Below are 27,750 nucleotides of genomic sequence, written 5' to 3'. Positions count from 1 at the left end.
TTTTTTTTTTTTTTTTTTTTTTTTTTTTTTTTTTTTTTTTTTTTTTTTTTGCCCTCTTTGTGGTCTGTATTACATCGTTCTTAACATCAAATATGCAGAGTGCCGTTAATCATGATGTCATTGCTAATGCTGATGACGGGGAGAAGATGCATCTAGAGGAGCAAGCTTCTCAAGTTGCACGTAGAGCAGCCGAGGCATTGCGGCAATCTAGAATGCTGCGAAGTAATGAGAGTATCTCTGTTCCAACGTGGACTGGAAGGGCTGGAACTGCTGGTGGACCATCGTCTGTGCGTCGGAAGTTTGGTTCGACTGTTAACTCACTGGTAAACAGGAATTCCAAATGCTCAGCAATTCCAAGAAACGGAGCTAGCCATTTAAATGGCTGCATAGCAGCTGGAGCATCTTCCGGAAAGGCCTTGTCCTCAGCAGAGCTACTTGCTAAAATCCGAGGAAACCAAGAAAGAGCACTCGGCGCTGGGCTTGAACATCTACCACAACCAGCTCCTTCAAGTACTCCAAACAATGTAAGAGGTGCAAATATCGGTCCTTCTTTTAGAGTACAACCCGAAGTATTGATTCGTCAAATGTGTACATTCGTTCAACAAAGAGGTGGAACCACAGATTCAGTCAGTATTGTACAGCATTTTAAGGACAGGATACCCCCAAATGATCTGCCCTTGTTTAAGAATCTGCTGAAAGAGATAGCAATATTAGAGAAAAGCCCCAGTGGTTCATTCTGGGCTCTTAAGCCAGAATATAAACAATAATCTAAGCACGGTTAGTTTATTACTTCCATAGCACCAATCACTCGAGGCCCTTTCCACTACCGATTTCCAGAGTCGGAATTTTGTTCATGATATATCATTCTTCCTCATCATCGATTTAGTTTTGCTATCCTATTGGGCGTAGACTTTTTTGTTTTTTGTTTTCTAACCAAGCTGCGAAGGGCATTGGTACAGTTAATCTGGAGAAGATAATCAACGATTCAATTTGTAGAGTCTTCAAATTATCTTACGCTATGGCATATTTGTTATTGCAAATTGCCATTCTATTCATTCTTATAGCCTCCCGTGAAACATAGGTTGTAAATTTGGTTGGGATTTCAATCTCAATGGATAACTCATCTTTACAGTTTTGCTTGTACTCTAAACTCCCAACTACATCTATTTACAACCACTCCACTTTGACAAACACTCAATAATTGTTAATGTACCATTTCTAGTATCTAAGCAATATTCTCAATATCATATTAATATCTTAAAGTATTACTCGATCATTATTGGTAAGGCAAGCAAAAGTTGACCAACCCTCTCAGTCTCGGATAGTTTCTAAACCCATGGGCGTCATTCTATCTCAAGTTTGAAGATCCCAGCATTCCACAAAAACAATTATAAAAGTGATCAGAACTACAACCACTCTACATGATAGGAATGCAAATCCACCCATCTACAGTGCCACAGAGTAGATTATGTTGCTTAGGGAACATTTAGAAGCTTATGCTTGCATAGTTAAAGGTATCACTCTTCCTGTAGAGACCCGCCCCAAACGGAGTGGGGAGCCCCTGTTTAAGCAGGGACAGGGGAGGGATTTCTCCCCATGGCATTAATTAGTCAGTCATTTATTATATATTTAGGAGGAAAGACCCTTCAAGTAGTCTGAGATAGCGATAGGCTTATATTTCTTTCCAAATTAATTTCAACACACACTGGCTCAGTGAGGCCTATCACCTTTATTATGTACACGACACATGAAAATTCATAAGGACATAGTTGTAAGTAGAATTACAAAATGGAATCAATACAATTAGAAACAGAAATCGAAGGCAATGGATTGAAATGGGATACAGAGACAACTCGAGATAAATATCTCCATTAGGTAGGGAAAATAACTGGAGAAGTATACATATATATTCCAAGATTATTTTCCAAAAGATGGTATATGGTATTATCACTTATAACTCCCCTTTCACCTTTTTCTTCCCCTTTCACCCCCAAGATGAACAAAAAATGAAGATTACGAAACCTCCAGAAAAAACATCAAACTAAGATCTTTTGATATCAAACACCAGCTTACATTGATCAGAATGCTGCCCATCCTGATGCTGCTGCCTTTGTTGAACCTGGAGCAGAAGGAAGAGTTTTCTGCAACCGTGATGCAACAAGAGTTAAAAATTGTTCTAGACTCGTTTATAATTGACATGAGTTACTAAGGAGTCATACACTCATGCTACATGAGCTACCTATGTTATAAGATAACCTAAAGAACAGGGATCAGTCAGATCTATCTTCAAAAACTAGAAAAAACATAAGCCTGTTGCTAAAGCATTAGAAATATCTCAATATATTCATTACACCACGCACTATTCTTCAAGTTGGCATGGCAAATAAAAAGGCAAGCTTCAACAGTAGCGTCTAAGATAGTTGTCATCTCCAATCACAAAAGAGAGAAACCAATACTTGAGTCTAATCAAACTTGGTAATTGTGCTTCCTAAAACTAATATAGATTTAAGTGGGATACGCATAAAGGACACAGATGAACCATAATACGTAAGCTAAAGGGGCAATTTATAGTCACTTAAGAATACCATTATTCTCTGTATCAAAGGTATAAGGAAAGAAACAACTAACAGCAGAAACTGTACCTCAAGTTGGGAAAGATCTGATAATGGATCGGCTGCATGCCTTACATTGTCCTTTTTTCCCTCGTGACCAACATCGCGGCATGCGCTGGCAGATAGCTTTCGAGCAGCAGGGTCATTTGGAGGGGGTGGAAGAGGAGACCTGATTTTCACAGCTCCAGTTGGTGGTGGAGCAAGACTCAATGCTTTTGGCTTTCCAGTACCAAACCCTGACATGCCAGCAGCTGATAGCATACCAGTTCCACCCGATGGTTTGTGCTTCACATTGATTCGAATTGTTTCACCTTCCTATCAACCAGCCCATCATAAAGAAACACAAGATCACAATGACAATATAAAGCGTTCTGATTTTGAAAACTCGACAACATTGAAGACCTGGGACATAATGAAGGCATACGAATACAGCGCGGAGTAACTTACTTATAAACTAACACCACCACTACCCAAGAGACTAAGCCTGCCATGAGCAAATCTATTCTATTCAATGTGAACAATTTATTTGCCTAATACTTAGATCAGAGATTTCATTTATCAGATCAGTTCACAGTCATCACATTTCACGTAAGCACATCATCAAATGTCCATAAAATCACTTCAAACGACTGTAACACCAAATTAATCAACTTCAGTCGCTGATGAAAAACAAAATTAGGGTAATACCTTCAGTCTGTGATTGACAGCAGGATGAATATCAATTTGGCTCTCTTCATTGACATCGCTGCCAGTACTGGGATCCTTCTCATGATCCCTCCTGACGTACTTCTCATGGTCGGACAATGCGACATTGAAATCAAAAGCTTCATTTCGCTCGGCAAAACCTAACCCTACGAAAGCGTGCTTACCCCGTCCATCCTCGATCTTCAAAACGAAGTATCGAGAAGAGTCAAGAACGGTCTCGACGGAGTTGTCTCGCTGACCAGGATTAATAAAACAAGCAGCGAAGAGTTCACCGGAGTTGGGATCTTCCAACCGGATCTCACATCGGTCCTTACAGGACACAACCCTCAGGCGGCCGGACCAGATCTTATCGGATTGGAGCCACTCGCCGCACTTGTAGCCGCCGGATGTGGTTCGAGGAGGGATTTTGTAAACGGATACCTCGCGAACGACAAGGAGAGTGTGCTCGAAGGTCTCCTCGTCCTCCTCAAACGACATCGTGAAATTGCAAGAATGTGAGATCGATTGAGAAGAAAGGTTGAGGATTTACAGAGATGGAATTGGGGAAAATGGGATCCCCAAAGCCAAAGGAATTGAATTTATTGAGGAATTAACTATCAAGGTGAGCAGAAGACATCAGAACGAAAGAAGGAAAGAAAGAAAGAAAGAAACAGAGACGTGGCTTCGAAGATTAGGTGCTTTGCGTCACAGGTCAACTCTACTGTGAGACCCCGGAGAGCATATGCCAATTTACTAATTTGCCCTTTCTCGATATCAAAATAATAATAATAAAAATATATAAAAATAAATTGCAATTTTTATTTTTATTTTTTAGATTAAAAAACACTCTTGGTTATGAGAAATATTAAAACTTTCCAGACCAAATTTAGGTATAACTTCCGACTCCAAACGTTGGACTAAAAAAAAATAAATTAAAATTTTAAGCATTATAATCTCAAATTTGTAATTTAAGTAATCTAACCACCCAAATTGAAATAAAAATCGAAAATGTTGAGAAAAAAAAAAAAAAAAAGGCTAAAAGACGAAAATAGCCTTTCCTGTTGATTTAAATACGTTGTTAAACCCTAGCTTCGCGATTACTTGTCTCCCGCCATTTCCGTTCTAGGGTTTTTCGTCTGGTATTGATTTCCAAAACCCTCGAATATTTGTATATTTCATTTACAAAATTTTCTTCGAGTTAATCATGAATGTTATGCAACTGTTCTTTGTTAAGGGCTTTTGCATGAAGTTATGTGGAATGACTTGATTTTTCTCCAAAGATTTTCAGGTTTGAGTGTTTAGCAACGATGTATCTTCAGTTTTACATAAACGACAATGGCGACAAAGTCTACACCACAAAGGTTTATTTTCCTTCCTATCTTTTAGCTTTCTGTTTAATGGTTAATTGATGACTATCTCTTTTCTCTGCTGGTCCGGGTTTGATTTTTATATCTTTTATGCATAAACTGCGTTTGTAGTGCTGTTTAATTGAGATATAAATGACGTTAACTTCCATTCCAACTAAGGAGTATTGGTCTTATTGCGTTACCAATAAGCAGTGATTCTATGGACCCCCTGATTTTGAAGATAAGGAAGGTTTACTGACCTTGAGTTTGGAGATTGGAACATTTATTTAATTCTATTTGTGCAGGCCTTCTTTTAAAAAAGATAAGAGCTATACCTATGTTGAGATTGAAGTAGATAGGCTACCATCATTCAGTGCCAGTGTGCAGTTTATATTTACATTGTATACCCATCCAATGGTTGATTAAATCTATAGTGACACCTTTGCTTAGAACGTCTTGATTTTCTGCAAAGTTGGCAGTTTGCTTAGAACTTCCGATCTTCCCTTCTTTCTTTCACCATATCATGATGGTAGATTAGAATTACCTTGATCCTTCCCTGACATTGAGTGGGGAGAAGGTATTAGATTTTAGACGCCATTCTTTCTCTACTATTGGATTGGGTTTCACTACCAATGGTCTTCCATCATCACTGGCCCATTGCTTGGGACAAGTCTCTAGAGAAAGGAGAGCCTGGGTTTTGTAAGGACACTCAACTTCAGGATTCCTGTATCCCTGATTTACTTAGAAAATTTGATGGGTTGTTGAAGACACTATGCAAGCAATACATTTCTTCTGATAAGATCATTCCCTCATCACTAATGCAGGAATTTGATGTACTCGTTCATGGCAATGTTTTCTTGCCATCCGAGTATGGTGGTTGTTTCTCCTCAGAGGTGCTATTTTGTTACCTCATTAAATTTGTAGATCCCTTTCTTATGTACCAAGTTTTTCAAGATCTTGTGGACTCTCAAAATTCAAAGCAATTCTAAGTATTTTGGCTGGGGTCCTTGCTCTTGAGGATTGAAAGCTGCTAGTACTTTGCAATGAATGTGTTCTTTCAAGTTTTTGTCTCTTTAGCGACACATTATTTGTATGAACACCATGGGAGATATTAAGCACCATTCCCTGTACACTGTGAACCTGTGGATGGCTTTATGAACACCTTTAGCCTCTAGCGATGCTCACCTAACACCTTTTCTGAAGGTTTAGATAAACTTTTATGAGTGTTCCATTTCTCTGATATTTCTTCAGACCAATACATCATCAATGGAAATCTTAAGGAAGCTGGGGCTGGAGGAGTTGGAGTCCCTTTAAAACTCATTCATCTTTGGAGTTTTTTGGAGATATTTCAAGGCCTGTAGAATTTACCCTGATTCTAATTATATCAATTTATGCGTTTGAATACATGATACATGTTGGAATGCTGTAAGATAATACTATAAGACCTTCAATGGATAAATTCTCCAAAATTATTTTTCCTTACTTCCACTGACCCTGTGGTTTCCATTTCCAATTTCTTTCAATGGTACAGACCTGCTCTCGTGCTACTCTTTTTTCCCTCCTTGACTCTATTGACAACTATAACACAATGTCGTTGCAGACTGCCAGCTTTGAGGCATAGACAAGATATTTTGTAACGACCTAGATCCACCGCTAGCAGATATTGTCCTCTTTGGGCTTTCCCTTTCGGGCTTCCCCTCAAGGCTTTAAAATGCGTGTACTAGGGGAAGGTTTTCCACACCCTTATAAAGGTTGATTTGTTCTCCTCCCCAACCAATGTGGGACATCAGAATCCACCCCCCTTCGGGACCCAGTGTCCTCGCTAGCACTCGTTCCTTTATTCAATCGATGTGGGACCACCCCCAAATCCACCCCCTTTGGGGTCCAGCGTCCTTACTGGCACACCGCCTCGTGTCTACCCTCCTTCGGGGAACAGCGAGAAGGCTAGCACATCATCCGGTGACTGGCTTTGATACCATTTGTAACGACCCAAATCCACTGCTAGCAGATATTGTCCTCTTTGGGCTTTCCCTTTTGGGCTTCCCCTCAAGGCTTTAAAACGCGTCTACTAGGGGAAGGTTTCCACACTTTTATAAAGAGTGATTTGTTCTCCTCTCCAACCAACGTGGGACATTACATATTTATTGTTTAGGGTCTGGATTTTATTCAGCACCAACTAAATTCTAATGGGCCTGTGCTGAGTTTTTAGAGTTGATAGTTATTATTATTATTATTTTTTTAATTTATTTTTCATCTTTGGTAGAATTGTACATTTTAAAATGAAAACCATTTTTTTTCAATAATATACAAATGAGTCAACCCCTGAGTATGCTTCAAGTACCTTGTACCCATTGTTAATTTCCTTGCTCTCTTTATACTTTAATATGTGATGTATGCTAAATTATTTACTTTTCATTTTCCTCTATTGTACAGAAAGAATCGCCTCTAGGTTTGGTCACACAATCTGCTCATCCAGGTACTCTTGTGCATTATCTTCCTAGTATTGTTCCATCTCGTTAATATCAATGATTTTGGTAGGGAGAAAGGGCATGCTTGTAATATCTTCTTATCTTTGTCTTGTGGTTTATTTGAGTTGTAGTTGTGAAGATTGCAATTATACATTCTTGAGAATAGATTTGCCCTGTTGATAACGTAATTTACACCGTGCGGATGGCATTAGAGATAACTTAATTTATTCTCTATATTGTGTGATTGGCTTAGTTCAGATTTATCTGCACGCCTGCCCCCCCCNTAGCAGCTTCAAACCTGATTACCTGTTGTACATTTTCTGACTGCAGCCCGTTTCTCCCCTGATGACAAATACTCGAGGCAGAGAGTTCTTCTTAAGAAGCGATTTGGCTTGCTACCCACGCAGCATCCACCTCCAAAGTACTAAGCCGAGTGCGTTATCAAATCAGTTGATTCTTCTGTTTAGTCACCCCCCCAAATAGTAGATCGTGACTTGATGAAAGTTTGATCTGTGGCTTGTAATCGAGCTGTAAAGCACAAACCAATGTTGAACCTTTCTTTAAGCTTGGCTTTATATTGGCATCGAACTTTATTTTACCGAAAGCAAACTTATCTACTTTGAAGAACTGGCTAATGCAAGATGATGGACCTTTCTTTCATACTTTTTTCCCCACTTTTGTACAACATTGCAGTTGTCAAGCACCAATGTCAGCTGAGCCTTTCTAAAGTTGTCCTTGTATGTGTATTTAACCTGATTTGCTAACAATCAATTGAGCCTAAGCCATAAGGTGGGAGTCCCCAATTCCTTCGGTTGGTTTTGAAGTTCAAGTTCCCTCTCTGTCCTGGTTTGCTGTCAGACATATGCACCTGAAATTGGACGATTACATCTTGGGAATTCATCTTGTGCACAGCTAAGAAGGTACGCAAGGTTCATTTTGTGATCCAGTGGTTGGCTGAACTACAATTAGATTAACAGGGTTATGTGCTTCTCTTGGCCAGTGAATATGCCTTTTATTTCAGGATATTAGAATTTGAACCTTGAAAATGGGTTAGGACCTGAGAGTTTGGGCCCAAGTGGCCATATAATTTTGCTCAAGTGTAGCCAAGTGGTTTGGTATGCAAACTCTTCAGCCCCACCCAAGAAATAATGAACTGAAACAGATATATCATCATCATCAAGTATTTTGAATGGGGTTTGACGTCTCACATAATTTTGTCTTTCATAGGACTTGTTTAATTGTTAACTTAAGTGAGAAAGATATATCACATTAGTTTAATTAAAGATGGAACCTTTTAATCTAAACACAAAGCGGGCCAAAGTTGTAGAATAAAGGCACATTTTCATGTGTAATAAACCGCGTTTGTCGAATTATTGTCGAATTAAAAGCGTCTTTCACAGAAATGACGTTGTCGGTTGCGTTCCATGGAAACATGAAAAAGGAAATGTAGAAAAAGAAGAAATAAAATGCGAAATGAATCTTTTTGAAAGGATTGGTGGTAAGATTATCTTTGTTTATAGACATTGTTTTTAGAAAAGCAGGAGGAAGAACATGGCACCCAATGAAGAAGACAAAGACCAATAGCCCTTTTCTTAAATCACAAAAGCCATTCTAACATGATCAATTTCTTTAATCTCCAAAAGATATGATTTGATATACGTGAGTCTAAATCAGGGAGAGTTTTTGGTCAAGTAATTTAACACAATTTCTTGTTATTATTATTACAATTCAAAATTAAATTTTACAAAAATAAATTTGACACAAAGTGATTATGAATGAAAAAATAAATTTGACACAAAGTGATGATGAATGGGGCCATTAATAGAAATTTTTTATTTGATGTTATTTTAGCTTCACATCTATGGTGATGGTGATGATCCATGAACATTTACTCACAGAAGTTCTGTATCTTAATAATCTCTCCATTTCTCAAATAAATAGGAAAAAAAAAAAAAAATAGACACAAATAATAAAAAATTTGAAGCTTGGTCTGTTTGGGCATAGGTGTCAAATTTGAGCCTATCCCTTTATTGATTATGTAAGTTGATATGAATCCAATATTTAATAGCAAAATTATGCATAACACCGAATAATAATTGGAGTATTAAAATGGATTATTGGCCTTATAGGGAATGTGTTTGACATTCATTTGACATATATACGTGTAGATTATTTGGTGATGCCCGTGCTTGATTATGAAATAATTTTTCATACGTGGATTAGTCGTGTTGCTTCAATATCTTTCTATTCTTCTTCTTCATTTTTTTTTTAATTTAATACAAAATCAACGAAACCCTCCCTCTTAAGGAACTTTCCCCTCTCAAATTTGGTTCAAATTAATTACTACAAACTCAACTCATCATCACTCATCTTTTACACTCAAATTTCTTCAAATAATTAAAAAAAAAATTTCTATGAAATTCGTGATTTTTTTTATACGATCATAAGTAACGCTCTTCATTGGTTTGCTTGTCCCAAACTTAATCGAAAAATATTATCGTAAAACACATTCCAATATCCTTTCGACTCTATCCCGAGTAGAAATTTTCATTCAACACACCACAACCAATCAATATGCCACATAAGCATTAAATTCACAGAATTTAACCAAGTTCACATTATTAAATAAGAGATTGAAAATTCAAAAATGTTGGATTAGACACTTTTTAAGCTCATAATTACAAAATTGAAATTAGAGGGAGAGAAAAACAAATTAAAAGGTGGTGATTTGAGGTGAGGGGTGAAAATATTAAAAAGATTTTAAAAAAGAAAATTATTAAAAAAAAAAAAAAAAAGGCAATAGGAAATAGGAATCCATTAAAGTGTTGCTGAAAATGATTAATTGCGTAAGGAATATAATTCCAACTGAAAAGTCCTTTTCTATGTAACCTAAGCGAAGCATCAGCTTCCCCATACCATCTTTTTTTTAACTCTAAGAATCTCATAGCTTCTTTTTTTGGTTAACTCATTTTTAAACATTTTAATTATATTAATATGTGGGGTAAGGCATTAATGAATCGTCGTTTCTTTTCTTTTCATTTCTCTTGTTTTCGCGGTGGACTATTATTACATTCTTTTTCAAATTTAATTCAGATAAACGTCTCAATCACACCATTATATCATTTTAGGTTATTGCTATCTTAATTTTCTACCTAATATTCTATTGAATTTTTAGTTTTATAATGTTCTATTACAATTTTTTAGAAAACGAATACAAATAATTTTACAATCTCGATAGAAAGACTAGAAATTTGAATCTCTTTGAATAAGTTAGCAATTTCTAAAACTAAGTGTTGATTGATAGAGAAAAGAGCATGATCGATAGCCAAAATTTTGTTCTTTTTCAATAATTACATAAAAAAATGTGCAACACCATCCCATTTGGTTGCTAAACTTAAAAAAAAGATATGTCGGAGTATATAATTATTGGAATTTGCCCATAACTTCTTGATGCTCGAACCAAACTATCTCTTATCTATTTAAACTTGGTCGTTGTCAACTTCAACAATACGAGTCGTATACTGCTTCATTACAAATAATTATGGTTGGTTTTCATTGTTTAAGAATGTTTGGCGAAATGGGACACTGTTGTTGTCAAAATTCAGACAAGAACATACACTTAACTTTCACGTGACATCAACGAAAAAATTTGTTTTAGAGTAAGAACACGACATGTTGGATGACACCACCGTTGTCTCCCTTCTCTCTCGCGATTTCTCTTTCTCATTCCCCTACCGACCACTGACCTCTCGAGGCTCTAGTATTGAAACTTTAACCGTACATTTTGAAATGGAATGATTAAATAGAAAAATGGAGTTAAATGGTACAAGTTAAAAGGTAAAATATAACTTTCAAATTAAGGGCAGGAAGAATGGTGAATTAAATGAAGAGGAAAGAAGGGTCCAAAGATTCAGACACCAGCCTCTAAAGTTTGGTGAAGATTAGGGTTGCTTGGATATTAATTATTGATATGGAGCAATCAACTTCACGTACTTAGAAAAATAAACAAAACTCTGCAGCCTTTGGCCAACATCTTTTGATGTGAACCCCCAATAATTCGCCTCCCTCAATAATCTCTCCTCTTCTTCGGTTAACGATATTTAATATTAAATTATAGTTCACTGACAAATATTTCTTACCATACGTATCTTTCCATATATTACTATTTCTATATACTTGTAATTTATTTGATTATAAATAGAGAACTTTCACACACCATTTAAGTGGAGTGATTTTATCGGCACTAAGCTTACCATTTGGATCGGGCAAGCTAAAGACACGTAGTAAGTTGACAAAAACATTTTTGGCTTTCATTGTATGTCCACCAACTCTTTATTCTAAATTTTCGATATCATATAAGTTTACCATCTAGTTACTTTCCTCGATGCATGAGCATACAATGGAAAAATATTAATATAGAATTGAAACATAAAAGTTGATACAATATTAATTAAATTGCCATTAAAATAAAAGATTACAAAATAAAGAATCAACCGAACAAACCGATCTATCTCATTCAAACTTTAAAAGAACAGTTATTATGTCATGTTCACGACAGATCTGGGAAGAAATTTGGAGAAAAAGATGATCTATGTTTTTTGTCTGTGTGTTTCCCCATGGTTTTTCCGGAGCTATGTTGGTGGATAAACAAAAGGGTTTGCGAAGATTAAGGCATGTGTTTATTACAAGTTGTGTGTGGTTTGGAAAACAAAAGGGTAGCTAGGTGGCGAAGGAAGCTTGGAAATAAATTTTTTAAAAAAAAAAAAAAAAAAATTCATATTTTGTGATAACTTTACTTGTAGAAAACAATTTCCCATGTCTGCAAGCTACTCACCGAATCTTTTGAATTGGTATTATCTGAACTTGATTAACTTTGAAAATGACTCCTAAATTGATATATGTGAAGAGGATGAGGGACCCCAACATATTCCAAATCGTTTTCAATTTCTAAGCGACCGTACCCAAAAGAAAAGAAAAGATAAGAAAAACCCTTTTTTGAGATGGTGAATTATTCCTCATTTATTGTGTTATATAGTTGAATTGCATACGTTTGCTTTTGTTTCAAAACAATGTGATTCCAATATCATTAAATCTTGTAGTTGAAGCCAATTCTTTAAAAGGGTGAATTTGTTGGATAAAAAAAACAAACTCAAAACCATAATAGATCAAAAGGGTTTCAAAGGGTTCAAGGGAAAATATAATCCAAATTCGAGTTTAAATTTTTAGAGCTGAAATCTGAGTGAATTAAGGTTTTTTATCCTAAAAAATTAGGGTTTTCGATAGAGTAATTAGGGGTTGGGAAGGGAAGGATTTTATGTAATATTTCGTGGGATATGGAACATTTTTTTCAAAAGTGAAACTTAGCTTTTCGATAAAGAGTTTTAAAATACACAAAAAGTTGCTAACTTTATGGTAAAGTCGTGGAAAATTGGTATCGCTCGCACATGAATGGCAATTCCTCATCTACATTAAAAAAATTTCTAGCTATATAGTCTCTCACTCTTCTATATGGATTCTCATATATTTTTTTAGCCTCGTAACATGTATAAAAGTTATTTCGGCTCTAAATCTTAAATCGTCTAATCAAAAGAGTTTCTAAAATTTACGTTTCCTTTTTAACTCAATATTTCTAAAATTTCCACGCTCAAGGAATTTTCTTGTCATATCTTGCCCGACATCATTTAATATAATTTTTCTTCCTCATATAATGAATTATTTCTTCTCGCGTTAACTTATAGTATCCCACTAATTGAATTACAACGACGAAGTTAATAAATTCATTCCTTAATCTAAATACTTAGATTTGTACTAGTCCGACCCTATTTTTTTTAAAAAAGTTGATTATTGCATATTTAAGTTGTTCGAATTCAATAAGTATTGTAATATTAAATTAAATGATTGATAATTACTATTAAAAGAATATTCTTAAATATTGATAATGGTTCAATAATCTTTCTTTTTTATAAAAAAAAAAAAAAAANAAGAAAAGTAATGAAGGTTATAAAGATTATAAACATAGATTTTTATTTAAAAATAGAAAAGAAAAATTAAAATGATCAGTAGATTAACATAATAATAGGAGATTAGTGTGTTTGATTAATCAAGTCTCACCATCACTATTGCAAGATCCAAAAACCCAAGAGTTGGGCTTACCAACATGAGTCTAAATGATTAATTAATTAATTAATAGAGATTAGCATGTTAAACCTAAAAACCCCATCAATTAAGGTGATTGGCATGCATGTATCAATCAAGAGACATGTCATCAATAGTTTTTTTTTTTTTTTTTAATTAAAAAAATTGAGTAATTTTAGGAGTATTTTGGAGGAATTAATTATTGGATGGAAATATGGGAGAATATGAAGCCGTTACTCATTCTCCAACATATCATATAAATCTTTCATTTATATTAACCAAACAAAATTTCCTCTTTCCAAAACAAACCCTAACCCTACAATTCATTAAATCATTATAATAAAACTTTCCTACGTCATCTCCTCCCGCTTTACTTGTTCCTTAGGGTACATTTTGCCACGATCATTTACGTTATAACTTAATCCGTTAAAAAATGTATCATCGATCAAAGAACCAAAAATTTAAATCTTTTAATCCCACACGTTGAATTAGAAAAAATGACAACTCGGGTATAGTTTAGTTTATTGAAATCTCCATTTACATTCGTTAAATTGACTCGACTCGACCCACGAATTTAAATATTATTTGGATTAATGTATTAATTTTTTGGGGGATGATTACAAAAATGATGATTTTTTATTGACCGTTGTCAAATCATCATTATCTACCAATTATTATGCATTACATACAGCTATTTTTTAAATTTTTGTACAATTTTGTGATGTGCATACTTTTGTCCACATTTAAAAAATTATTGGCATTCCCTTATTGATGTGCAAAACTCTTGAAGAATGGAGTTGTTCATCATATAATATAATTCTCTTATGATCATTAGCCTAGGCCCCATTTTTGTATGGTCCATAATCCCACACATTTATACAATCATATCAGTTTTGTGGCTGATTAATATAATTGAATGGATGATAGAGCCCTCTACCCATTACTTAATTCTTTCAAATACTTTTCCATCTTATAAAACACCTCTTTTCTTATCCAACTTCGCTGTCTATAATTTTGGTTTGTTGTTTAGAAAACACGTTTGCTAAGGACAACATTCCACACCTCTATAAGCAAATCTTTTAACTCTAATACCATTTGTAACAGCTGAAGCCCATCGTTGACACACCACCCGATCTTTAGCCCATTACAAACGGTGGAAACTTCTCCCTTGGGATTTAGAGGTTATTAAGTTATTTTATTTTGGGTTTAGGAATATCTAAAAGGGGTCAACCGAAGCATATATCTTAATTGATTAAGACATATATTATGGATAAAACAAAAAAAAAAAAGTCAAATGCTTGAATCTTCCCCGGAGAAAGAAAACGAAAACCTAATATATAGAAATAAAAATTCAAACTTCAACCTTTTTAACTTTAATTGTATTACGTGGTATTCAAGAAACCTAATTTTAAATTAGGGTTGTAATACAAAATTTTAACTGCAATCCCCATTTTAATAGTTGAAAATAGAAAAAAAGGGTGATTTTGGATGGTTTCCTTGTAAAACTGTTTTGACCTTTTGTACATATTTTGTAAGTGTGAATTAGTTTTGTAAAGATTTGTTGTAGCTTGTGAATTTGCTCCAAAACTTTACCATTATAACTAACTCCCTATGCAAAAGCTCATAGCAACTTAATAGGCAAAATAATGGCATAGTCGTCCCTACCCCAACTATATATATGAACACCAACCCAACCACATCCTTATTTCTTATTGCATACCCATTTCTTTGAACCCTTCTTTCTCTTAAATTCCCCTTTTAAAAAGTTCTTGGATTCTGTGTTGAATTGGATTCCCAGAATTTGCATCCAGCCCTTGAAGAGTTCGTAAATTACAGTAATGGGGCTTAAAGATATTGGAGCTTCACTTCCCCCAGGGTTTAGATTTTATCCGAGTGATGAAGAGTTGGTGTGCCATTATCTTTACAAGAAGATTATGAACGAGCAAGTGGTTAAGGGCACACTTGTGGAGATTGACTTGCATACTTGTGAGCCATGGCAGCTTCCTGGTACCATTCTTTTTAACTTCATTTCATTATGTTCTTCATAATTAGGACATATCTCTTTGGTTAAGGACACTGTGATGGTTCTTCCAATGATGTCCTAAAACATTGCCTCCAAAATTCATGCAAAAAGAGCTGATTTGGGAGGTTTATGTTTAATTAATTAATTACTTTTGGGTTTCATTAGCATGCTAATGATCTATAATGGATTCCCTAAATTCTTGGCATATACCTTAAACAATCTAGATATGTTTTTGTTTATTTTTAAAAGCTGAACTTTTTTGCATGGTTGGTGAGAGCTGTACTTATAAAGTTTTTTTTTTTTGGTTAAATTTTTGTGTAAACTTGAAACAGAAAACATGAGATTTCTGTCTTATGAAGTGGTTTATGTTACAGAAATCTGTGTTTGGTGCTATGTTCTAATGTCTTTTATTTTGTGATAAAACAACATTAATTTCATGAAATTTCCTTAATTATTTGTTTGGTCCCTAAGGTACGAGGATTTGACAGTGCTCTCTTTTATTTTTTACATTAAATATTCAAATAATATGTCATTCGTTGTCTCCTCACTCGTACACACCTGCATTCATGTGAAAATCTTGACTTTAGCGTTTACTATTAAGAATGAGTGAAGAAATTTCCATGTTTCGACGTAGAATTATTTTAACCATTGAGCTATATGAAAGCGGGTTTGAATATTTTCGAGATCAATATCGAGAAATTTGGTCCGATAAGTCAAGGTGATGAGTCATAGCATCCTTTTTCCCATAGATGGATGCTTGAGCTAGCTTGTGCTTGTAGAACAAGCTTCATTAATTGTTACTCTCCAACTTGCAAATATTCTCCAAAACCCCAATCATTTCATTTCTTTATCTTCTTTGTCTCCATTTTGCTTCCTTTTAATTTCTTCGTTTGGAACATAATATATATATCAAATCTTTCTTTCATCAAATTTCATGTTTTTTGTTTCATACATTTCCCTCTCTAATCCAAATGATCTTATTTTGTTGTTTATAATCACCAACTAATATAAATAATTACATAACTAATCATAACAAAAATATCTTCAAACCTTTCTTTAAGTTTGAGACATTGATTAATTAACACCCAATAATCCAGCAATGAATAATATATAATCAAAGGGGTCATTTTCCCTTCCCCTTCCTATCTCTTCCATAAACTGTTCATAATTAGTGTAATGAAAATGAAAGATTAATATAAACTAATCATTCTTTTTTATTATATTGCAGAGGTGGCGAAGCTGAATAGCAACGAGTGGTACTTCTTCAGCTTTCGAGATCGAAAATACGCAACGGGATTTCGGACGAATCGCGCAACGACATGTGGGTATTGGAAAGCTACTGGAAAAGATCGAACGGTGGTGGATCCTTCAACGAGGGAGATCGTAGGGATGAGAAAGACTTTGGTGTTTTATAGGAACAGAGCTCCAAATGGGATTAAAACCGGATGGATTATGCATGAATTTCGGTTTGAGGCCCCACATCTGCCCCCAAAGGTTGAATTTTTCATCTTTGATTCTCTATTTCTTAGACGATTTAGACAAATCTGATGGTGTGAGCACATGCACACATTCAAAAGTTGGTGGCTCTCTCTTTGGTTTACAAATCTTTTCTAAAATTGCATTAACAGATAATAAACAGATGTTTATATCTATATTTTGTTTTTATTTAGAATTAGAGGATGCTATTAATGAATGAGTTTTGTTTGTTTAGTAAAAGAGAAATTCATAATCAAAATAATTATGAAAGATACTTATAGTAATCACACAACAAAAAATGGAACTAATTTGGAATTATCTCTATGCTTTAATTGACATGAAAATGAACCAAGTTTATATGGTGGGTGCAGGAGGACTGGGTTTTATGTAGAGTGTTTCAAAAGGGCAAGCAAGAAGAGCACAGCATCAAACTCAACCAACATTTTACATTTGAAGATTTCGAGCGCGTTCCCACTGTCATCCGAGCTCCATCTCCCCCTCCAAGCGACCCGAGTCCGATCGCCATGCCTTGTGGCTACAATGTCGATATCGCTTCATTATCCTCAATGGCTCCCCATCAGAGTCATGGCTACATTGGCAGCTGTTCTTTTCTCCATCTCCTTCAACTTCCTCAAGAAAAAGATGCCAATAATAATAATCCCAAAGCTGATCAACTTTTCTGCCCCAAAAATGACTCTGATTATGGGGTTTTGTGGGACATGGATTTGGAAGAACATACGTTTCAAGATGGCGCCATTTCGAACTTGGATCAAATGGCCTTCGACGTCGAAAGCAGCCTGGTTTTCCTCTGAACTCGTATCTATCTGCTACTGCACATCTCAATGGGTTGTTTGTTCATATATAGTTTGTATATGGTTTGGTGTTTGGATTTAGGAGAGTGTTTGGGGCATTGTTGTGTGCTTAGGGACACACTTGGATTTCATTTTTTCCTTTAAATCTTTGTTCTTGTTGTACACAAAATTAGTTAAACTTGTAATAAAGAAATTTAGTTAGCTGCATTACTGTGGATGTAATAAACTCGTGATTTTTGATACCACAATATAGAGTCGGGACATTCAGTATTTGTGCTTACGAAGAACAACTATGATCCCCAAAACATTGGATGATGAATCGAGAATGTCGAACCAACGCTTGTACCTTTTCCTTTTTACTAGATTTGGTAGTAGTTTTTCCCAAAAGGACAAATGGGAATTTAGGTCGTAAAAGAAACACACTCAACCAGTTCAAAGATTTAGTTAAAAAGAATACACGTGAAGCCCTTCCTACCCGAGTCGTGCACACACTTCATTGGCACGGGACACGTGGCACCAGGCTCTACCAAGGCTTAAGAATATAAGAGTACTCGGGCTACATAATATCAAGTTTTCTTATACTCTTTGATTGCATTATCAATGTTCAACAGTAATACAAAGAATTGAACAATAAAGAAATGTGGCATATGTCAATCACAGTCCTGAAGAAACTAGGCCATGTAATGTGACAATGCCAATCAACATATTTTGAAGATTGATAACAGGCAGAAATTGAACAGGAGATGGGGGAGCTTCCATCTTTTTCATGGCATCGACCGCCATCGCCTCGGGATCAATTGTTCTCGGTTTCCTGTCATGTGGTTTACCATCAAAATCAATCTCTAAACTATTGGGTATCAACATAAAGAATGGCATCCTCTGCATCAGTTGTTAAAGTTTGGATCCAGATAGTACAAGTTTGGCAAATAGCAAGATCTTGTATCTCATGATAGCAACTAAAACGAGTGAGTATTAGAGATTCGTACCTGTTGCACATTTGGCCCACAGTGAGCTTGAAGATGCCTTCACCACTAGCTTTGAGAGTGCGCCTCAAATCACCGTCGGTAAATGTCCCAATCAGGTGATATTCCTCATCTATGACAAGTAGGCAGCCGCATCCTTTGCTCGTAAGCTCCACCAATTGATCCATTATTAGATCTCCTTCTTTGCACACAGGAAGCTCACTCTGTTTCTTCATCACATCTTTAACCTGCAACCCAAACAACATCCGTACTTATCTTAAACAACTTAGTGTTGCATTAAGACACTGAAAATTGGTGATAAAATTAAGTCGGGAGTTCAAAAACAGAGCTATGTAAACAAATCGAAACCAGCTGAAGATCAATTAAGTGAAGAAAAAGGAGAAGTGCCTTGAAAATGAGGCTTTTGCCGATCCTCCCAGCGGGGTGATTAGTGGCATATTCCTCTTTGGTCAAATTGCGCGCACCCATAAGCGCAATCGCCACAGTATCACCAAAAACCATCTGAATCGCAGTGGAGGTGACGGGGGCCAGATCAAAAGGGCATAATTCACGCTCGAGAGGCAAATGCACATTCATATCACAAACCCCAGCAAGCACATTGGCTTCAACAGAGGTGACGGCGATGAGGTACGCACCTTTCGCCCTAGCGCAAGGAACCAGGCGAAGAAGCTCTTCGGTGTTGCCAGACTTGCTAAAGAGCACAAGAACATCGCCGGAATTCAAGATGCCGATATCCCCATGAAGGGCGTCGAGAGGGGAAAGAAAAGCGGATCGGATTCCGAGTGAAACTAGGGTTTGTGAGATCTTACGAGCGACGAAACCGGACTTGCCGACGCCGGAGAAGAAGATGGTTCCGGGGGCGTTGAGAAGGGTAACGGTGAATTTCAGAGTCTGAGAGAGATCGAGATTGTGGAAGAAGAAATTGAGGTGATTTTGTTGGGATTTGAAGAGATCGAGGAGTGTAGATTCGTCGATAGGGCTTAGATCTGGATTTGGATTTGGGGATTTTGGGGGCCATTGGCATAAGGAAAGGGAAATATCCTCAGCCGGAGGGAGAGACCCCATTAGCGAACTGATTTCAGAATTCAAAGAGAGACAGACAAGAAACAAAAACGGATTTTATTTCATCTCTGGTTTTGGCTTCACATTTTAGTAAAATGGAGAAGACAACGACACCAATCTCCGTTGCTTTACAATTACAGCTCACCTCTGTCGGTGGATTTATGCCCTCTTGAAATCAAGAATCTAATGTTCCTCTTGTTTCATATATATTTTGTAACACTAATAACAAATATGTGATTACTTCATCGAGCTTGTTTGTGATGTTCCAAAAGAAAATGTATTATGTATTTAATGAAAATAATAATATTTTAAATATTCAGAAACATAAAATAAAAATATCAATTTAAGCATAACTCAACTGATTATTAAATCGTATGAGATACATGAGATTTGAACCTCAAACATCTTGGTTGGTAATATATACACTAACCAGCTGAGCTATGCTCAAATTGGTGAACATAATTTTATTGATTAAATAATATATTCTTGACGAAGAGATTAATTGTTAAAAAAGAATCCAATGTCATGAGCATCTTGACTCGTTATTGATCCATTATATTACTAAATTGTAAGTTAATTTAAGCAAAGTTTGATAAATAAAACACTATTTATCATTTCAAATAAAACACTGTAAAGTTAAGAAAAGAATTATTAATTTTTATGTAAAATAAAAATATACCAATTTCTAAAAGATTAAAATTTTATATATTTATAAAAGTTTGAAATTGGTGAAGGTAAGCCCAAGCGAAACAGAGATTAAGCAAAGAAGCCCATAAGAAACAATGCAATTTGGGCCGAGTTGAAGGCCCAAAAGTGTGCACCATTACCATAATAAAGAACGCAATCGACGTGGAATCAGTGGAAGACATCAAACCTAGTACAGTACAAAATAATGTATCCTACGGTGGATTGGAAGGATTTAGGAGCAAAGTTTGGTTTAAGATTTACATGTCGCTTTAAATGAAATAAATTAAAATAAAATAAAAGAAAGAAAGATCGTGGAGCCGCCTGTGAATAGCGGAAAGGGCAGGCCACGTGCGGAGCTGTGAGGGGTGTCGGCTACAGTGACAATGCGGTCATTACCCGCGGACCGATGAGGTCCTAATCTGGGACCGCTCCGTACGAGACCGTTGTCATGTCAACGTCTTTACGGGTCCAATTTGTGGAGATAGCTGTTTATAAATATGGAAAATGAATTTTTTTTTTTTAATATTAATTTAAAGAAGGCTTTGGAGAAAATAATGTATTTTGTGGGAAAGGCTAAAGGTTTTGAGGTTTTAATTGGGAGTGTACGTTGGGGATGGGATGAGTAGGAGGGCATGCAATGGCACATAAGCTTTTAATATTGACCCACTCACTGCACTTGCGAAAATTGGTGTGTCCAATGGCTGCCCCTCTTTGCTTGCCAAATCTTGACGTCTTCACCTCATTTTTTCTTTTTAAAAAACATTAGGAGCATCTACCAATACTCATATTCTTTCTTTCCTTTTTCATTTTCTAAATGCCCCATCTCCCTTTTTGTTTCGGTGGTGAATCGTGTGTTTTTAAGAATCGAGTGTTTTTCTTAAAGTAAAATACCACAAACTCTCCTCTTATTCTCAACTTGTACTCGATTCTTTCTTATGGTGTCGTATATGTTTATGTTTTCGAATTCAACATGTCATGAGTTAATGAAGAATGACAACATTAAAGAAAAGAAGTCAACCGGTGAAGTTTGATACGTTCTTCAACTCAACAATGAAACCGTGCAACTCTAACGCAATGGCTAAGAATTACGCGATTCAATGCACTCAACGATCATTTTTCTAGCCGTTCTCGCTTTCTCGGCTCTACCGTTCATTCAAATCCTCCTCTCAATTTCGACACTCATTGATCCTTCAACTCCAATTTGTATCTTCAGTCCCTGGCTCGTTCAACTCCGATTTTCAATATTTTCCCTCCGGCATCGGGTTTTTGGTTTCAGTCGATTGTTGATTTACAACAAGTCACTCAGTTGTTGCATATTTCAAAACAATATTAGATAGAGAAATATGGAAAATATCAATTTTTTACTCCACAACATAAATTAATTAGAACGGAAAACATGTATTGAGGTAATTCGAGTGGACACAACAAAATAACCTGAAAATACGAGGATTGTTAAAACTCATCGGACAACAACATGAAGCAATACTTAATTTTGTTTTTGTGTTCTGTCTAATCATCAGAAACCAACTGCAAAAGTTGTCTTCGTTAAATGTAACAAACAATGCCAAGAATTGGCCTCCTACCACATCGTAATTTCTCTATTTTAATCCCTTTTTCTTAAGCTGTTTCACACCACAGACACTAATGACAGAGAGACAATAAAATTCTTGATGACATTAAAACTCAGTATTAATGTAAACCCAGCAGAGCCTAAAAAAAAAAAAAAGGGTTCTTTGTGGCATCCCTCAACTAAACACAAGAATTTTATGAAAGGGGATTCATAAAAATAAGAACTTGGAATCTCACAACAAGATTTGAACAAGATTATTGAGATTTCCGTAACCCTTTTAACGTGCAGGGCAAAGAAATAACACGACATAATGTTGATAATTAAGGTTAGAAATTAGAAAATGGAAGTGATAGTGTTTAAGCATACATGAACAACTGGAGAGTACAGATTTTGAAAGGATGAACACAAGTGTACAAATAGTAACACTGCTAGTATTTGCATCAAAAGCAGAGATCTACACCTTTACACAGACTTACAAACTTTTTCAGAAAATTTTAATTAAAAAAAAAAAAAAAAAAAAAGNGGTTCAAAATTTCCAAACCCTAGCCGAAGAAGAGAGAGTGAAAATCCGCAACTTATTTGATTTAGCAATGGAAAAAAAGAGAGATAAATAAAAGGCATGATTTTGGAAGAGGTTTAGAGCAATACCCAATTGGGGAAATTTTGGTTCTTTTGTGATATGGATTTGATCTCATGAAGGTGCAGTGTGAGGAGGAGGCAAGGGGTGTTGAGATGGTGGGCGCTTTCTTTTCTTGTCGTAGCTGATCCCTCTGGCCTTTGACTGCAAATCACGAACCTCACGAAGATACAGCCTCACAGCTCTAGCCCCAAATGGATTGGCTTCAGGCTTCCCTCCATTCTCTTCAAAAGCGGCTCGAAGGCGTCCCACCAAAGCGTCGAGGCTCCCCCACGCCTGCCGAAGAGGGCATGGACAGGGTGCGGGAGGGTTCGGAAGGCCGTAGAAAGGGCAGATGGGTGTGTGCACTTTCGTCTTTCCAAATTGATCTAGGTACCTGCGCTCACTCACAAAGCTTGTAACTTTGAAGCAATTCAGTTCATTTTTTTTATTTGAAGTAATTTAGTACCTGAGGAATTCGAGGACATGAGCGCCGCTACATCGTGAGAGGGCGAGCGGTGGGCGATGATTGTTGAGGTATTGACCGAAAGTTTTCCAGTCACGGCGCTTTTGATTCTCATATCTGCTGCTGGAAGAGGAGGCTGTTGCGGAGTGCTGGTGGTTCATGGCGATGTTGTTGTTGTTGCTATTGCTGCTACTCCCGGAGAAGTCCATCCTAATTTCCTTTCCTTTTCTTGTTTGGTTTTGTTTGTTAAAGACGGTTGCTTGCAGCTGATTTTTGAAGAGACAAAATGAGGGCGTTGTTGTTGTTGTTGTTATAGGGCAGTGATATGGGGATTGCAAGGAAGAAGGTGAGGAGGGTTAATTAAAAGGTGGATTTTTGATGAGATTGGGAAGAAGATGTGAAGAAGGGTGTGTTGTTTGTGGATTTGGTTGGATTTGTGTAGTTGAAAGGATATTGGTTTTGTTTGGGGTTTTCTAAAAAAGGTAGAACAACTAAGTTTTTTGGTGATTGATGGGATTGTTCTTCCATTCCCTCTCATCCAAACTGTACACAAAGAGAGAGGGAAAGAACAGTGAGTTGAGTTTTGGAGACAACAAGATGTTACATTCAGCAACCCTTCTTTTTTTCCTCCTTTCTGGACAATTTTGCCCTCCTCTCTCTTTCTTTCATACTTGTTAAAATTTATTAATATTTATTCATTTCATACTTATTTTACTAAAAAGATTATTATTATTATTATTAATTTGACGTTGAGAGGTGTGATTTTATTGGAAGGTTGCTACGTAAAAGTTGATTGTGGGCATTGCGACAGATGGGTGGCAGTGGAAGACAAATGGAGTTGGTGGTTAAATGCAGAGTAAGAGATGAAAACTGATAGTCAATTTGTTGTACCCTCTCTTTTTTTCTCTCATGCCACCCTTCAGTACTTCATCTGTTTCTCTTAATGCCTCCTTATTGGAACCCTCCAAATTTCAAAACATGACACCTTTTCGTTTGTCGATGACATCTTCGATCAACAGGTCAAGGCTTTGAATCTTCCGATTATGAACGTAAGATTTGAACTTACAACTTAAGATAAGCTGACTAGTAACTTCTTCACTAGTTTAGGTACAAATGAAATGGTGTGTTGATTGTTGACAGATTGGTAAAGGGTAGAAAGACTTTATTATGGGCCAAAGGTATCAGCTTCTCCTCCACAAAAAGAAAGATGGTGAGATTACAAGGCCTACAAAAAGGCTACAAGGGAGAGTTAAGGCCTGTTGGTACCTTATTATCCTTCAAAACGCCTCGTTTTGAACAATCACACTGATTCACACCATTCTAAATGTTAAGGATGTTTTTATGACTCACAACTTAGGTTGTTATTAGAAAACGTCACTCCCTCCATAAGATAAGTAATTAATGGGTGAATCAATGGATAATTTAACTAGTTCAAACATATTTTGTTGATCAAAATATTAGGGATTTAAATAGAGATGGAAGTCGACATAAATGGAGGTAAGGGAGAGTCGTTTTCGGGTGGCGACAAATAGTTCAGGGCTGCATCAAGGGTGTGTCCAAATGGATGTCCTAGTTGCTCCCTAATCCGATCAATTGGTGACTATTAACCAAAAAGATGGCACTGTTGTTGATGGAAGATTGATTGTGATCCATCCTTAGAACACATAATTTGGAAACATATCCACCTTCTCCATTACTTTCTAACAGATTTGAAATTTTGTGACCAAAATCATAGAATTTGAACAAACTACACTCACTCCTTTTCATAATGTTTTCTTTTCAAATTCCATGGTAATCATTTAAGACCATTCTAGATTCAAATCAACTAGGGCCAAGGGAGTTCCTTCGGTTCAACCATCGCCCTCTTTCGACCAATTACTAGAATCATGAAGTTAGATCTCCCTCCAAATTGTACATACAACTCTCTCACTAGTACACAATGTTTTCGAGTAAATCAAAATTAAGAAGAACCGAAAAGGAAAAACATAATGAATTCTCAGTTAAAGGTGGAAAATGGCATGTGATTTGGTTGGTTGATTAATGCTTGCTGTTGATATGTGTATAATCCACATGTGATATGTGAAGAACTGTTGAATCACTCCCTTTCTTGTCACAATGAGTAGTCTCCTACCAACTTAACTATCCTTAAAATCTAATGTTTTATGCATTAATCATAACACTTTTTTTTTTTTTTTTTTTTTACTCCTCTTCTTTACTTTAGTTTTAATGCTGTAAGTTTCAGAAAAGAAGTGAGGTTGTTGGACATGGGAGACACTGACACGACAAAGAAGGAAGCTTGGAGATGCAACTTTACAAGTAAATAAGTGAAAACAGTGAGCTTTTTCAACCCATGACATCACCATCTACTAAATATAGTAGCTGAATGAATCAAGAAATTACAGTTTCACCACTTGTCTTTTCCATTGCCATCACCAAATGACATGACACCACCACAAACAAAATCCAATTTCTTACCATTTTTCAAAAATCTTTTCTTTTTTTTTCTTCACCTCTAACCCTAAACTAACATTGTCTACGTTATTTTAAGAATAAAATAACATTCATTTATGTTATTTTAATATAACTAAGTTCAAAATTAATACTTGTTCTTATTTTTTTTGGGCATATCTTATTTTGAAAATTAAATATTGTTCTTTTAATAAATTTAAATTTAGAGATTTATATATAGGTTGAACTATTGTTGATAGTATAAATAGCTCTACTTTCTTTATAAATTAAAAAAAAAAAATGATGAAAAAATATCATAATAATTAAAAAAAATCTTTGAAGAGATTGAGAAAAAAATGGTGGAACCCATTTGTTACTTCAACGCTCGGGATGGTAAGTGTTTAGGCTGGGGTTTGAATTTGAAACCCAATTCCACCAAGATTCAAACAAATGCCCCCAAACAGATCAGGGTTGATCTCACCGACATTGTTTTCAACTTTTGTAACGCAACACAGAGAATACAGCAAGAAAAGACAATTGCTCAAACTATACTCAGAACTCAGATACACAATCATCATATATGGATTTGACCCATTAAAAATTCGCTTTTAAGAAGAAGAAAAAAACACACAAATTCATGATTCATGAAGAGGGTTGCACATTAAAAACTTACAAAGTGTCTCAAACCATCAAATTCCCTCTTGTTTTACGTAAGGTGATTTAGGGAAATTTGAAGTAACCCTAGAATTGATTGAAAAAAAGCATATTTAAGAGCATTAATTAGAAGGAAAGGGCAATTAGATAAGAAGGGTACCCTCTAATTGGCTTCTTGATTATAAAGTTTGAATTTTTTTTATGTTTTGTTTTTGGGATTTAAGCTCCCGTGGGAGGTGGAAGGATTTGTTGTTGAGGGCGCTTTCGTTTCTTCTTCTCATAGCTAATTCCTCTTGCTTTAGACTGCACATCACGAACCTCTCGAAGATAAAGCCTAATAGCACGGGCACCAAAAGGGTTAGCTTCGGGCATCCCACCGTTCTCTTCAAAGGCTGCACGAAGGCGGCCAATAAGAGCATCCAGGCTGCCCCATGCTTGGCGTAGAGGGCAGGGACATGGGGCTGGAGGGTTGGGATGGCCGTAGAAAGGGCAGATCGGAGTGTGGACTTTGGTCTTACCAAATTGGTCCAAATACCGAAGGAATTCAAGAACATGAGCTCCACTACACCTTGAAAGGGCAAGTGGGGGTCGGTGATTTTTCAGGTATTGGCAAAATGTGTTCCAATCTCGCCGTTTTTGATTCTCATAGCGGCTGTTTGAAGAAGAAGAAGAAGAAGAAGAAGAGGACGACGACCCACCACCTAAATTTGGAACACTGGAGCCTCCAAATTGTTGGGCGTTGAGGCCTTCAAATTCAGTGATGGAATCCATTTGGTTTATGGGAAATATGGAAGTAGCTTGAAGGGAGGAACTAGGGTTTCTTTTTTTTGTTGTTCCATGAGGGATGTGGAACTAAATATTGAAGTGGGGGAGAGAGAGAGAGAGAGAGAGAGAGAGAGATTGATGAACTAAATGAGCTCGAGTTTATTATCTTCGATGTGGGTGTCAGGGCAAAAAGAAAAAAAGAAAAAAAGAAAAAAAATCTAAGACATAAGATTTGATTGGTATTATTAAATTTGCAATCTTGAAGTGTGTGTAAGAGCCTAAGAAGGGAGAGAGAAAATGAATTATTATTATTATTATTATTATTATTATTATTATTATTATTATTTGATGAGATGGATGATGGGAAATGAGAAGAGTTGAGAGCTTCTTGGGGTTTGGTTACATTGTTTTGAGCCATAAACAAGAAATCCCAGAAAGAACTGCTGCACTGCTCATTGTTGTCCCCCTTTTGTTTTGGTCTCTAAATATGTGTTATCTTTTACTTTGAAACCCCAAAAAGAAGTTGAAGGGAAATTTAATTGAATCAAGTGTAAAGCCATGGGGGCGTTGAGAAGAAGAAGGAGAGGAGTGGAGCCGAGGCCTAGTCTTGGGGCCTCTCTGTTGGGAACTCCAAGGGCATGCATGGGGTAACATGCCTACCTTCTACGCACGACATGTTTCAACTTAACAACCAAACAAAACAAAAAGAAACAAGTAAAAGATGAACTGACACAACGCACTGTGAGAGTAGCCACATATACCTTTCCAAAATTATGCCAATTTTATACCAACAAAACATCATGTTTTTGGTTCTCACCCAAATGGAATTGATTCCTTCGCGATTCTGTGTTCTAAAGGATTCTTCCATACGTCAAAACATTTCCCAACTTTGGATCTTTGTGATTTTTTTTTTTTTTTTTTTTTTTTTTTTNTAAATAATCTC

The 27,750-nt window shown here is 36.1% G+C and overlaps 7 protein-coding genes across 10 annotated transcripts in view; 3 read left to right on the top strand and 4 right to left on the bottom strand.

Annotated features, from left to right (window-relative positions):
- LOC111795612 (protein CHROMATIN REMODELING 8-like) overlaps positions 1–955 on the top strand; it is a 6,097-nt gene extending 5,142 nt beyond the window's left edge. Inside the window, exon 7 of the mRNA XM_023678140.1 lies at positions 99–955. Coding sequence (XP_023533908.1) covers positions 99–767 — 669 coding nt within the window. The 3' untranslated portion in view covers positions 768–955. The remainder of the gene's footprint in view (positions 1–98) is intronic.
- On the bottom strand, positions 451–3,971 carry LOC111795611 (uncharacterized protein At1g03900-like). Of its 3 annotated transcripts, none has more exons than XM_023678138.1 (4): positions 3,300–3,971; positions 2,643–2,927; positions 2,074–2,141; positions 451–692 (listed from the first exon to the last, which is right to left on the bottom strand). In XM_023678138.1, exons 1-3 carry the CDS (start codon positions 3,792–3,794, stop codon positions 2,079–2,081), a joined length of 843 nt encoding a protein of 280 aa, XP_023533906.1. In that variant the 5' UTR covers positions 3,795–3,971; the 3' UTR covers positions 451–692; positions 2,074–2,078. The 3 variants fall into 3 exon arrangements, with proteins under 3 accessions (XP_023533906.1, XP_023533907.1, XP_023533905.1); XM_023678139.1 differs by having other exon boundaries at positions 671–689; XM_023678137.1 differs by lacking the exon at positions 451–692 and having other exon boundaries at positions 1,777–2,141; positions 3,300–3,969.
- Positions 3,972–4,358: 387 nt separating this feature from the next.
- LOC111796137 (H/ACA ribonucleoprotein complex subunit 3-like protein) lies at positions 4,359–8,300 on the top strand. Of its 2 annotated transcripts, none has more exons than XM_023678845.1 (4): positions 4,359–4,435; positions 4,577–4,657; positions 7,076–7,118; positions 7,441–8,300. In XM_023678845.1, exons 2-4 carry the CDS (start codon positions 4,604–4,606, stop codon positions 7,536–7,538), a joined length of 195 nt encoding a protein of 64 aa, XP_023534613.1. In that variant the 5' UTR covers positions 4,359–4,435; positions 4,577–4,603; the 3' UTR covers positions 7,539–8,300. The 2 variants fall into 2 exon arrangements, with proteins under 2 accessions (XP_023534613.1, XP_023534614.1); XM_023678846.1 differs by having other exon boundaries at positions 4,370–4,435; positions 4,585–4,657.
- A 6,670-nt stretch (positions 8,301–14,970) lies between these two features.
- On the top strand, positions 14,971–17,826 carry LOC111794722 (NAC domain-containing protein 21/22-like). Its single transcript, XM_023676835.1, has 3 exons — positions 14,971–15,252; positions 16,497–16,762; positions 17,116–17,826. Exons 1-3 carry the CDS (start codon positions 15,084–15,086, stop codon positions 17,554–17,556), a joined length of 876 nt encoding a protein of 291 aa, XP_023532603.1. The 5' UTR covers positions 14,971–15,083; the 3' UTR covers positions 17,557–17,826.
- A 287-nt stretch (positions 17,827–18,113) lies between these two features.
- LOC111794719 (probable arabinose 5-phosphate isomerase) lies at positions 18,114–19,779 on the bottom strand. The gene is made up of 3 exons (XM_023676833.1): positions 18,927–19,779; positions 18,543–18,766; positions 18,114–18,367 (listed from the first exon to the last, which is right to left on the bottom strand). Exons 1-3 carry the CDS (start codon positions 19,602–19,604, stop codon positions 18,211–18,213), a joined length of 1,059 nt encoding a protein of 352 aa, XP_023532601.1. The 5' UTR covers positions 19,605–19,779; the 3' UTR covers positions 18,114–18,210.
- A 2,616-nt stretch (positions 19,780–22,395) lies between these two features.
- LOC111794720 (protein LIGHT-DEPENDENT SHORT HYPOCOTYLS 4-like) lies at positions 22,396–23,501 on the bottom strand. Its single transcript, XM_023676834.1, has 2 exons — positions 22,944–23,501; positions 22,396–22,871 (listed from the first exon to the last, which is right to left on the bottom strand). The coding sequence occupies exons 1-2, from the start codon at positions 23,147–23,149 to the stop codon at positions 22,550–22,552; spliced, it is 528 nt and encodes a 175-aa protein (XP_023532602.1). The 5' UTR covers positions 23,150–23,501; the 3' UTR covers positions 22,396–22,549.
- A 2,546-nt stretch (positions 23,502–26,047) lies between these two features.
- Positions 26,048–26,893, bottom strand: LOC111794718 (protein LIGHT-DEPENDENT SHORT HYPOCOTYLS 3-like). The gene has a single exon (XM_023676832.1). It carries the CDS (start codon positions 26,811–26,813, stop codon positions 26,262–26,264), a length of 552 nt encoding a protein of 183 aa, XP_023532600.1. The 5' UTR covers positions 26,814–26,893; the 3' UTR covers positions 26,048–26,261.
- Positions 26,894–27,750: the final 857 nt, after the last annotated feature.

This window comes from Cucurbita pepo, chromosome LG05, assembly GCF_002806865.2.
Source record: "Cucurbita pepo subsp. pepo cultivar mu-cu-16 chromosome LG05, ASM280686v2, whole genome shotgun sequence".
NCBI classification, from domain to species: Eukaryota; Viridiplantae; Streptophyta; class Magnoliopsida; order Cucurbitales; family Cucurbitaceae; genus Cucurbita; species Cucurbita pepo.
The sequence above is the reverse complement of the archived record's forward strand: the minus strand, read 5'-3'. Positions and strand labels throughout refer to the sequence as shown.